The sequence below is a fragment of the Rhinoraja longicauda genome, chromosome 10 (genome assembly GCF_053455715.1).
Source record: "Rhinoraja longicauda isolate Sanriku21f chromosome 10, sRhiLon1.1, whole genome shotgun sequence".
NCBI lineage: Eukaryota > Metazoa > Chordata > Chondrichthyes > Rajiformes > Arhynchobatidae > Rhinoraja > Rhinoraja longicauda.
In genome coordinates, this window is record NC_135962.1 from 42,902,657 (window position 1) to 42,915,229 (window position 12,573).

The 12,573-nt window shown below is 42.7% G+C and overlaps 1 protein-coding gene across 1 annotated transcript in view; it reads left to right on the forward strand.

The window, feature by feature from the left end:
* Nucleotides 1–12,573, forward strand: part of prkcha (protein kinase C, eta, a) — a 185,910-nt gene that overhangs the window by 162,329 nt on the left and 11,008 nt on the right. Inside the window, exon 12 of the mRNA XM_078406761.1 lies at nucleotides 2,762–2,950. Coding sequence (XP_078262887.1) covers nucleotides 2,762–2,950 — 189 coding nt within the window. The remainder of the gene's footprint in view (nucleotides 1–2,761; nucleotides 2,951–12,573) is intronic.

Genomic DNA, 12,573 nt, shown 5'->3' on the forward strand with positions numbered 1-12,573 from the left:
GTTCAAATCTCCATCCAAAAATCAAAGGTCCAAACCTTGTTGGCCAAGTTCTGCCAGTGATTTTCCAGTTGCACTCCGCCAGGGGATTGTACAGCCACAATGAAGAAAAGAATAAGCTGAATATTATCTATTTTTTCACTTGTTTGTGTTAGTTTTAATGTTTTACAATTTTTCAAACCATCTGTTTGAGGTGAGCTCAGAAACAAAGTACATATTTTCAAGTGGAGACACACAGAACTGCAGATGCTGGAATCTTACATAAAAGACAAAGTACTGGAGTAATTCAGTGGGTTAGGCAGCATCTGTGGAAAGAATGGATAGATGACCTTTCAGGTCAGAATCCTTCTTCAGTCTGATTGTAGTGGAGGGCGGGTGGGGGGGGGGGGGGGGGGGGGAAGCTGGAAACAAGATGGGAGCAAGACAAAATGTAGAAATAAAGAACTGCAGATGCTGGTTCATACCACTTCATAACAAAGTGTCTCATGTGAAGATGGGTTCTGACCCGAAATGTCACCTTTCTTTTTTTCTCCGGAGTTGCTGCCTGGCCCGCTGAGTTACTCCAGCACTTTGTGTTTATCTCTGTGGGTGGTGCAAAGCCTGCAATTGATAGGTGGATACATCTATCACTTGCCAGGCCTTGTCCCGCTCCTGATAGTATTGACATAAAATGAGATGATCGGATTTGGCTAGTGGAATACTTTATACACTTTCGTATTCAGTGTTATCGTCAGCATATTTATTTACTTTGCCCAAAAAAATGTACCTTTACCCCTGCACCAGAAGAGTGCTTTCCCATTAGTGCCAGTGTGTGGCTTTCTGTGTCCTATATTTAAAGATATATATTTCTGAACATGTTCTATTTAGAAACTCAGTTGAACTGATTCAAATGATATTTTTCAGATCAGACCTTACTAAGTTTTTGAAAAGAGATTTTTTTTTCTCCTTCACTGAATAAGTTTCCAGGTTCCCAAGATGAAAGAACACCATTTGCTGCCTGTTTCTGTGGCCCAATGCGATGGCATTTGGAGAAGAGCCATGACTTGACTTGGCTTTTCAAAGTGTAATTTACTCCAGTAGCCCTCAGTTGCTCAGCTGCACATTACAGTCCCCTGCCACTGATTTCAAACTTTTCCTTGACACCTGTCTGAAATTAAACAAGTAAATTGATTTTTTTTTAAACGTGCAGATGGGCAACATCAGTGGAAAGAGAAACAGTTAATGTTTCAAGTTTTGGATCCTTCCTGAACCTGAAATTTTAATTGTTTTTCTTTCCACAGATTCTGCCTGACCTGCTGAGTGTTTCCAGCATTTTCAAGTTTTATTTGAAATTGAACCAAACTGTTCACAAACTAGTGTCATATTGAACCATAAGTGGGCTTTCAACACTTACCTGCACCATTACTAAGGCAGCGTAGTTTCACCTCTGCAACACCATCTGATTCTCTTAGCTCATCTCATACGTTGCTGGAATGGTCAACTTTGTTACATCTTGACTTGACCCAATCAGTAAAGAGTCAATTGTCAAGAGTTTTATTGTCATGTGCCCCAAAATGGAATGATGAAATTGAAGCAGCACAACAATATGTTAAACTTATAGTAGGCGCTATAATAAACAAAAATATATATATCCTTCAGTATATCAATATATATCCTTAAATATATCCTCATAGGAACTCCCACCCACCATAAACCAGCTCAAGCAAAGTTCTGCTGATGGTATCCCAACTTGCATCATCCTGTGAAATGGCATGTTTACAGATTGACCACTGTTGACTCATCATTGAGCAATGCTTGAACTTCAGACTTCTCACCCTTGTTTTTTCAGATCCCACTGTCCCCTCTCTTCAACCTCGTCCCCATATCTCCATACCATTTCCTCACAGGCTACCCAATTCTGGACCTTCTGTGAAATTTCCCAGTATCAATCACTCCACCACTGGTGGTTGTGCCGCCATTTGCCAAAGACCTAAACTCTGGAATACCCTCCCTAAACCCTTTCCATTCTTCCTGCTTATTGTCTGATACTCTTGAAAGCTTTTTTTTACCAACCTTTTGATCATTTGATCAAATATTTACTTACGGACGACCGTTGGCTGAAAGAAAGGAGTTACGGAGGGAACGGTCTCTGCGGAAAGCAAAAAGGGGAGGAGATGGGAACATGTGACCAGTAGTGGGATCCCATTGGAGGTGGCAGAAATGTTGGAGGATAATTTGTTGTATATGTTAGCTGATGGGGTGGAAGGTGAGGACAAGGGGGCTTTTATCCATGTTACGAATGGCAAACACAGATCCTCTTCAGGTTGACAAGTTGGGCCAATAGGTCGGTTTCTATGCTTTATGACTCTACGACTATCCATGTACCAGGTGAGCTACGAGGAACTTTATGGAACAAATAACCAACGTACTCGTTTTTGGAATCCTCATTAATGCTTTAGGACACAAAACGCTAGAGTATTGCAGAGAGACAGGCAGCATCTCGAAAGAATATGGAAGGTGACGTTTTGGGTCGAGACCACTGTCCCGACCAGAAACGTTACCAATCCATGTTCTACAGAGATGCTGCCTGACCCGCTGAGTTACTCCAGCACTTTGTGTTCTTTTTTGTAAACCAGCATTTTGCAGTTCCTTGTTTCGACATTCTCTGTTTCCTCGTTAAAGAATTACAATTGTAATGTTTCTGTAATGCTTCAGTTGTATTAAAGTTTTGCAGTTACTTTGTGAGAAAAGTCAACGGGTTGACAAGAAATATGTCTTTGGGCAGATTTTACAGGAGTTGCAGTACAGCTCTTCTGTGGACTGGTGGGCACTCGGGGTTCTGCTCTATGAGATGATGTGTGGTCAGCCCCCATTTGAAGCCGAAAATGAAGACGATCTGTTTGAATCGATACTGAATGATGAGGTCCTTTATCCAGCCTGGCTGAGCGAGCGAGCAATGGCCATCCTGAAGGCAGTAAGTTAAAATCCATCCTCAAACTCTCGATGCACAGCTTTGATTTGTTCATGTGCTAGTCCATGCAAGATCTTGAAATTGTCTTAATTGAGGGGGGCACAATGGCGCAGCGATAGAGTTGCTTACTTATAGCGTCAGCGACCCGGGTTCAATTCTGACTACGGGCATTGTCTGTACAGAGTTTGCATGCTCTCCCTGTAGGTTTTCTCTGGGTGATCTGGTTTCCTCCCACACTCCAAAGATGTATAGGTTTGGTTTCGGTAAAAATTGTACATGGTTCCAAAGATGGTGCTAGTGTACGGAGATCGCTGGTCGGCTGGTGCGTCGAGAGGGTTATTTCTGCGCTGTGTCTCTAAACTAAAACCTAAACTAAACTAAATATTTAGGCTCCCACTGATGGATTTGTTAATATGCATTGTCTTTGGCATTGAAACTTAATGTAGAAAGTTAAGGCGTGATCAGATTGAAGTTCTAGTGATTTTAATGGGCGCAGATATGTTGGAAAGAATAGTCTTTTCCATTGAGTAGATTGATAAATACATCTCTTGATGCTCCTGAACACATCATCAGTGATGTAACCTGGGGTCATTGGGCATTTCGGGTCTTTCAACATCAGACACCCTCGCCTGGGCGACCCAGCCGTGGTTGATCAGACCACGACTTGTGTTCAGATGGCATTTGCTCCTCCCCATGAATCTCCTCTCCTGATCCAGAGCCATCTCGAGGTTTTCTCCACTGCCTCTGTGGTGTTCTTGATGGCTCGTCTCCTCTCCATTCCGGTGATGCCCAGTGCACTCAAGGCCTTGTAGAGTGATTGCCCTGCAAAACCTTTACAGCCAACCTCGATGGGCTTACACCTTGCCTTCCAGCCCTGCTTACGGCAGTCGATGAACAGCTCTTCGTATTTGGTCTTCTTTCTCTTGTGGGCCTCCAGACGGTCCTCCCAAGGCACTGTCAGTTCCAATGGGCGATGATATGGTGGAAAGAATAGTCATTTCCATTGAGTAGGGAGTGCAGCGCTAGAGGGCCAGACTAAACATTTCAGCTTTGCCCTGTAAGAGTGAAATTAGAAAACATTTCTGTATGCAGAAAGAAGTACAAGTGTGGATCTCACTTCAGCAAATGTCAATTGATGCACAGTGAATTGTTAATGGTGATTTGAGATTGATAGTTCTGTTTCGTTAAGTAGTCCTTGAAGAATATGGTATATGGATGAGTTTCTGGAGTGAGATCACTGATCAGCCATGACATTTTGAAACGGCAATTCTGCCTGAAGGGTTTAAATGCCCTTTTCCAATCTCTCTGTTATTATTAATAAATTAAAAAACATCCAATATACAGAATAATAATATGGTGCTGCAACAATTTGTCTTCAAATTTAGTTTAGGCTTATTCTCTGGTGGAAGAGACTTAGGTTTTTACACAATTGCTAATGAAAATTCACTGAAATCCTAATATCATTACATCATAAGAGGAAAATAAATGTGTTAACTCCATTCTAAATACCAAACCTTTCGCTTCAGTTTGCGTTTTCACACAACTTGCGGCTGTATCAAGCTTATTCCCATGCTTCCCTCGAATTAGGGTGGTATAATGGCACAATGGTAGAGTTGCTGCCTTACAACACTTCAGACCCGGGTTTGATCCTGACTAAGGGTGCTGTCTGTTCGGAGTTTATACATTCTCCCTATGACTACGTGGGTTTTCTCTGGGTGCTCCGGTTTCCTCCCATACTCCAATGACGTACTAGTTTGCAGGTTAATTGGCTTCGGTAAAATTGTAAATTCTCCCTAGTGTGCAGGATAGTGCTAGTGTACGGGGTGATTACTGGTCGGTGCAGACTCGATGGGCCAAAGGGCCTGTTTTCGTGCTGTATCGCTAAAGTCTCTAAATTAACAATTAGAAGCACCTTACAATTCAAGCCGATTGTGCTCAGTTTTATGCTAGATATTTTATATCACACAGATTCCAGCCTTCATTACCATTATTGCTGGTGCTGTTAATATGTTGCATCTATAACATCTCAAGACATGGGAAGTAAGGTCAAAATGACCTCGTCACGGAAACTTGGTTGTGCAAGTTTTGATGATAATGCTGCAGATAAATTACTAGAGCACTAGTCAGATCCTGTGCTTGTATGCAATGTTACCACATATAACCTTTCACTCAATGAAAAGACAATGGTGTGTTCATAGAGCTTAGCCTTCCATCATGATTCATCTATTTTATCACTTGATCAAACTGGTCTGTGAATTACCATGTTACAACATATTTCCTACAGAATCCCATGATATCAACAAACAACATTACAAAACCTGTCTTCACATGTCAGAATGTAAACCTGTCCATGCAACAGGACAAATGTTACAAAGAGAAAATTGCTAAACAAGAGAAACCTGATGTATTTCATTTAAAATGTCAGTGTTTTCTTATTTTGAAGTTGGAGAGAGAAGGACAAAAAATTAATTAATTAGATTTGATGGTGTTTTTGCTAATAGCGTCACAATATTAGAGTCTCAGAGTCATACAGCATGGAAACAGCACCATTGGCACAAGTAAATATTATGGAGGCCTGGATCATATCACTGCTCAGTTTTTATTTCCAAATTTAAGTTGTCCAAATCTCTTTGTTACCCAAGCCCCCAAATCATCCTGGAACTCCTTCTGGAGCCATTTTGCCAATATTCCTTTGAAGCTGATGCCAGAATTATGCTAAATATGACTCTACTCTTGATCAGCCTGTACGTCAGGCTGTTGTTCATCGACTTCAGCTCGATATTCAACACCGTCAGCCTCTTTATACTTATGATTCAAAGAAATGGGTCTCTACTTGTCCCAAAGGTACTGGATCATCGACTTCCTTATCAACAGATTTCAATACGAATTGGCAAAAACACTTCCTTTCCGATAACCATCAGTCCAGGGGCATCTCAAGGGCAAGTCCTGAGTCTACCGCATTGAAGCAATCACAACGAAAGCTTATCAACTTCTCCTCTTTCTTGGAAGACTGAGGAGATATGGTCTGTCACCGAATATTCTATTGAGCTTCTACAGGTGTACAATAAAGAGCATGCTGACTTGGTTGTATCATGGCCTGGTTAGGTAGCTCGAGCACCCAAGATTAAAGGAGGCTGCAGAAAGTGGTAGTCATTGCCTAGTCCATCATAGGTATCAACCCCCCACCCCCCCCCCCCCCCCACCACCTCCACTCCCCCCCTCAGGTATCTACAGGAAGCGCTATATCAAGATGGCAGCTAATATCATCAAAGGCCCACATCATCCTGGGTACACTCTCATATTACTGCTACCATCGAGGAAAAGGTAGTGGAGCCTGAAATCTATTACCACCAGATTCAAGAACAGCTTGTTCCCATCAGCCATTAGCCTCTTGAACCACACTGCACAGTCCTACCTCAGCATCGAAAAACTATGGACTTTGTAAAGGTGCACCGTGTACTTTTATGGTTTGGTTACCTCATATAGCTGATAATTAATTGTTTATTGCATATTTATCTGCTGCGTTAATATGTCTGTCGAGCTACTGCAATAATTTCATTGTTCTGTTCCCCATATATCTGACATTTAAACATTCTTGACTTTTGAGTCATGAGTCAGTGAATGATTAATGATCATACTGAAATTAATTTCCCTTTTACCACCAGTGTGAAGGAGTAATGTTCGCTGTATTTAAGTTCATTATCCAAAATGCACAAGAATATTCTCCTTATTGTATTCACATTTCTTGGCCTGGTTTTGCATTTTGCTTGGTGAATTTGGATATTTGTTTAACTTTACAGAGGGGCAAATGATCAGGTGTAGACACAAGGAACTGCAGATGCTGGAATCTTGCATAGAACACAAAATGCTCGAATAACTCAACGGGTCAGCTAGCATCTCTGGAGGATATAGATAGGTGACATTTTGTTTCGAGACCCTTCTTCAGTCTGATGGACCTACCATGTTTTCCAGTAGCAGAGGCAAGGTGGATGGTTTCAGAAACAGACAATCTGAGAGCAATGCAGGTCAGGAGATATTATAAGGCTTAAGGTGGTGATGTTGTGGAGTTGATGTCTCAAACTGAAGTTACAAGATCAAATGACAACTATTGTGATGTTGCAAGCAGTCTGATTCAGCCTTAGGTTGTTTCCTAGGAAAGGAACAAAGTCAGTGCGAGGGAACAGAGGAGTTTGGGACAGGAGCCAAAGGCGGTGGCAACGGACATGACAGCACAGGTTTGATGATGTGCACAGAAACCTAAGGGAAAGAGTTCAGAGGTAGGTGGGCATGTATTTTGGAGGCAACAACACATTCAAGAATTTTAGTATGGAAGGGAAAGGTGAGATGAGTGTCAATTCACAAGAAAGATGTCCAAGGGATATTTTGCAATATCAACAAATTCTTAATAAGAAATATTCGTTTTGATATTTACGAGCTAACTCAGTTATAGATTAGAATGACCACCAACCTGTTACACCCTGCTTCCTGCTTTCCATTGCTAAACCAACTGTATATTCAAATGCTCAACATACTAATGATGGTAGCATAGTTGTTAAGTTATTGATTTATTCACAAAATGCCGGAGTAACTCAGCAGGTCAGGCAGCATCTCGGGAGAGAAGGAAAGGGTGACGTTTTGGGTCGAGACCCTTCTTCAGACAGTCTGAAGAAGGGTCTCGACCCGAAACGTCACCCATTCCTTCTCTCCCGAGATGCTGCCTGACCTGCTGAGTTACTCCAGCATTTTGTGAATAAATCGATTTGTACCAGCATCTGCAGTTATTTTCTTATACTACATGTTAAGTTATTGGACTGGTATTGAAAGGCATTGGCTATTGATATGGAGACATGGCTTCAAATTCCACCAGGTTAGTGGAATAGTTAATTTCAATTAATTAAATTAATCTCAGATAAAAGGTTTGTATCTGCTATTAATCATCACAAAATTATTGCATGTCATAAAACTCAATCTGGTCCACTGATGTTCTTCAAAGAAGGAAATCTGCCATCATTACCAGATGAGGTTCATATGACACTTCAGACCATGCAATGACATTGGCCCTCGACTGTCGTATGAGGGGAACTAATGTAATAGACAATAACTGCCAACATATATACCATTTAAATGAAAAACAGAACCCTGACCATTTTTCTTCGCCCTTGTGCTGAGACTGCCATTGGGGAAACCCAGTGGTGAAGGATGCCTTCTGATACCTCATGAAGGTGCTTATTCTTCATGGGAAAGCTCAGATTAATTTATCAATTGAGGATCAAGTTGATGGGCCCTGGCCTGTGCCAGTTAAAGTCCACCATTCCACAGAGCATCCTCAATAGCAGACAGGAGTTGAAGCACTCACGGCTTCTTCTGTTCCATAGTGACCATAATATGATCCTTTTCGGAATGGCAGGCAGTGACTAGTGGGGTACCGCAAGGCTCAGTGCTGGGACCCCAGTTATTTACAGTGTATATTAATGATTTGGACGAGGGAATTGAATGCAACATCTCTAAGTTTGCGGATGACACGAAGCTGGGTGGCAGTGTTAGCTGCGAGGAGGATGCTAGGAGGCTGCAGAGTGACTTGGATAGATTAGGCGAGTGGGCAAATGCATGGCAGATGCAATATAATGTGGATAAATGTGAGGTTATCCACTTTGGCGGCAAGAACAGGAAAGCAGAGTATTACCTGAATGGTGGCCGATTGGGGGAAGGGGAGATGCAACGTGACCTGGGTGTCATGGTGCACCAGTCATTGAAAGCAAGCATGCAGGTGCAGCAAGCAGTGAAGAAAGCGAATGGTATGTTGGCATTCATAGCAAGAGGATTTGAGTTTAGGAGCAGGGAGGTTCTGCTGCAGTTGTACAGGGCCTTGGTGAGACCGCACCTGGAGTATTGTGTGCAGTTTTGGTCTCCTAACCTGAGGAAAGACGTTCCTGTCTTAGAGGGAGTACAGAGAAGGTTCACCAGATTAATCCCTGGGATGGCGGGACTTGCATATGAGGAAAGACTGGATAGACTGGGCTTGTACTCGCTGGAATTTAGAAGACTGAGGGGGGATCTTATAGAAACATATAAAATTCTTAAGGGGTTGGAGAGGCTAGATGCGGGAAGATTGTTCCCGATGTTGGGGGAGTCCAGAACCAGGGGTCACAGCTTAAGGATAAGGGGGAAGTCTTTTAGGACCGAGATGAGAAAACATTTCTTCACACAGAGAGTGGTGAGTCTGTGGAATTCTCTGCCACAGAAGGTAGTTGAGGCCAGTTCATTGGCTATATTTAAGAGGGAGTTAGATGTGGCCCTTTTTGCTAAAGGGATCAGGGGGTATGGAGAGAAGGCAGGTACAGGCTACTGAGCTGGATGATCAGCCATGATCATATTGAATGGCGGTGCAGGCTCGAAGGGCCGAATGGCCTACTCCTGCACCTATTTTCTATGTTTCTATGTTTCTATGATTAGTTACCATAGTGACCATAATATGATTAGTTTTAATCTGCAATTTGAGAGGGAGAAGGTTAAACCAGGAATGTCAGTGTTGCAGTTGAACAAAGAGGACTATGAAGGCATGAGAGAGAAGCTGGCCAAGGTCAAATGGAAAAGGATCCTAGCAGGAATGACGGTGGAACATCAATGGCAGGAATTTCTGGGCATAATCCAGAAGATGCAGGATCATTTCATTCCAAAGAGGAAGAAAGATTCTAAGGGGAGTAAGAGGCAACCGTGGCTGACAAGGGAAGGTAGAGATGGAATAAAACTAAAAGAAAAGATGTATAAGGTAGCAACGAGTAGCAGGAAGCCAGAGGAGTGGGAAACTTTCAAAGGACAACAGAAGATAGCAAAAAGGGCAATACGGGCTGAAAAGATAAGGTACGAAGCGAAGCTGGCCAAGAATATAAAGGACAGTAAAAGCTTTTTTAGGTATGTTAAGAGGAAAAGATTAGTAAAGACAAATGTGGGTCCCTTGAAAACAGAAATGGGTGAAATTATTATGGGTAACAAGGAAATGGCAGAAGAGTTGAACAGGTATTTCGGATCTGTCTTCACTAAGGAAGACACAAACAATCTCCCAGATGTACTAGTGGACAGAGGATCAAGGGAGACGGAGGAACTGAAAGAAATTTGCATTAGGCGAGAAATAGTATTGGGTAGATTGATGGGACTGAAGGCTGATAAACCCCCAGGGCCTGATGGTCTGCATCCCAGGGTACTCAAGGAGGTGGCTCAAGAAATTGTGGACACATTGGTGATCATTTTCCAATGTTCAATAGATTCAGGATCAGTTCCTGTGGATTGGAGGGTAGCTAATGTTATCCCACTTTTTAAGAAAGGAGCCAGAGAGAAAAAGGGGAATTATAGACCAGTTAGCCTGACATCGGTGGTGGGGAAGATGCTGGAGTCAATTATTAAAGAGGTAATAACGGCGCATTTGGACAGAGGTAAAAGGATTGGTCCAAGTCAGCATGGATTTATGAAAGGGAAATCCTGCTTGACTAATCTTCTAGAATTTTTTGAGGCTGTGACAAGTAAAGTGGATGAATGAGAGCCGGTGGATGTAGTGTATCTAGACTTTCAGAAAGCCTTTGATAAAGTCCCACACGGGTGGTTGGTGAGCAAGATTAGAGCACATGGCATTGGAGGTAGGGTATTGACATGGACAGTGAATTGGTTGGCAGACAAGAAGCAAAGAGTAGGAATAAATGGGTCCTTCTCAGAATGGCAGGCTGTGGCGAGTGGACGCAAGGCTCGGTGCTGGGGCCGCAACTATTTACAATATATATTAATGATTTGGATGATGGAATTAGAAGTAACACGAGCAGGTTTACGGATGACACAAAGCTGGGTGGCAGTGTGAACTGTGAACAGGATGTTAGGAGGTTGCAGGGTGACTTGGACAGGTTGAGTGAGTGGGCAGATGCGTGGCAGATGCAGTATAATGTAGATAAATGTGAGGTTATCCACTTTGGCAGCAAAAATAAGGAGGCAGATTATTGTCTCAATAGTGTCAGATTAGGTAAAGGGGAAGTGGAATGAAACCTTGGTGTCCTTGTACACCAGTCACTGAAAATAAGCGTGCAGGTGCAGCAGGCAGTGAAGAAAGCTAATGGCATGTTGGCCTTCATAACGAGAGGATTTGTGTTCAGGAGCAGTTGTATAGGGCTCTGGTGAGACCACATCTGGAGTATTGTGTGCAGTTTTGGTCTCCTAATTCGAGGAAGGACATCCTTGCTATTGGGGCAGTGCAGCATAGGTTCACGAAGTTAATCCCTGAGATGGATGGACTGTCATATGATGAAAGATTGGAAAGACTGGGCTTGTATTCACTGGAGTTTAGAAGGATCAGAGGGGTTCTTATAGAGATGTATAAAATTATAAAAGGACTAGACAAGCTACATGCAGGGAAAAATTTCCCAATGTTGGAGGAGTCCAGAACCAGGTGACACAGTCTAAGAATAAGAAGAAAGGGGAGGCCATTTAAAACTGAGTTGAGAAGAAACCTTTTCACCCACAGAAGGCAGTGGAGGCCAATTCGCTGGATTAATTTAAAAGAGAGTTAGATAGAGCTTTAGGGGCTGGTGGAATCAAGGGATATGGGGAGAAGGCAGGCACAGGTTACTGATTGTAGATAATCAGCCATGACCACAATGAATGGCAGTGCTGGCTCGAAGGGCCAAATGGCCTCATCCTGCACCTATTTTCTATGCTTCTCTATGTTGCTATGTTTCTATGTTTCCATAGGCCAGGTGCAGTAACACTGGTTGCCATAGCAAAGTTCAGTAACTAGGTGGAGACCAGGATTTGAATCTAGGACCCAAAATGCTGGAGTAACTCAGCGGGTCAGACAGCATCTCTGGAGAAAAGGAATAGGTGTTTCGGGTCGAGACCCTTCTTCAGACCGAGAGTTGGGGGCATCTAGAGGGGCATCTAGAGAATCTAGGACTCTCTGTACCTGATATTGCCTTTTCGAACTAATCATCATGGGAATTCTTAATTATCTTTCAAAAAACTTCAAAACTGGAACTTGATTCAATGGTACCAGCAGATCTTACAGCCTTAAATATATATATCAGATTGAAGAATTGTGATATCGATGGGTATTGTCAGCTACTTTTTTTCCTTTATTATTCTTTGTATCATTCTTATTTAAAGAGCTAAAGAGCTGCAAGAATAGGTGCAGGTCATTAAGGGAAGATGTCAAACATGTCATAGCAAAAAACAATAACAACTTCCATTTATATCACACTGGTACTGAAGCAAAAACACTTCAAGCTGCTTTGTCAGAAGAATACCAAGCACAGAACTGTCCTGGCAGACCCATTGTTTCTGCCTGTTCATGTCCCACCAAATTAATTTCCACCTATCTCGACACCATCCTATCCCCCTGGTCAAATCCCTCCCCACCTATGCCCAAGACACCTCACATGCACTCCTCAATAACTTTCGGTTTCCAGGCCCCCACTCCCTCATCTTTACCATGGATGTCCAGTCATTCTACACCTCCATCCCCCACAAGGATGGTCTTGAAGCCCTCCTCTTCTTCCTCAACCGTTTCTTCCTCGAACAATCCCTGTTCCAGACGTACAATGGCCCCATCCCCGAACTCTACCTCCACTACATTGACGACTGCATTGGTG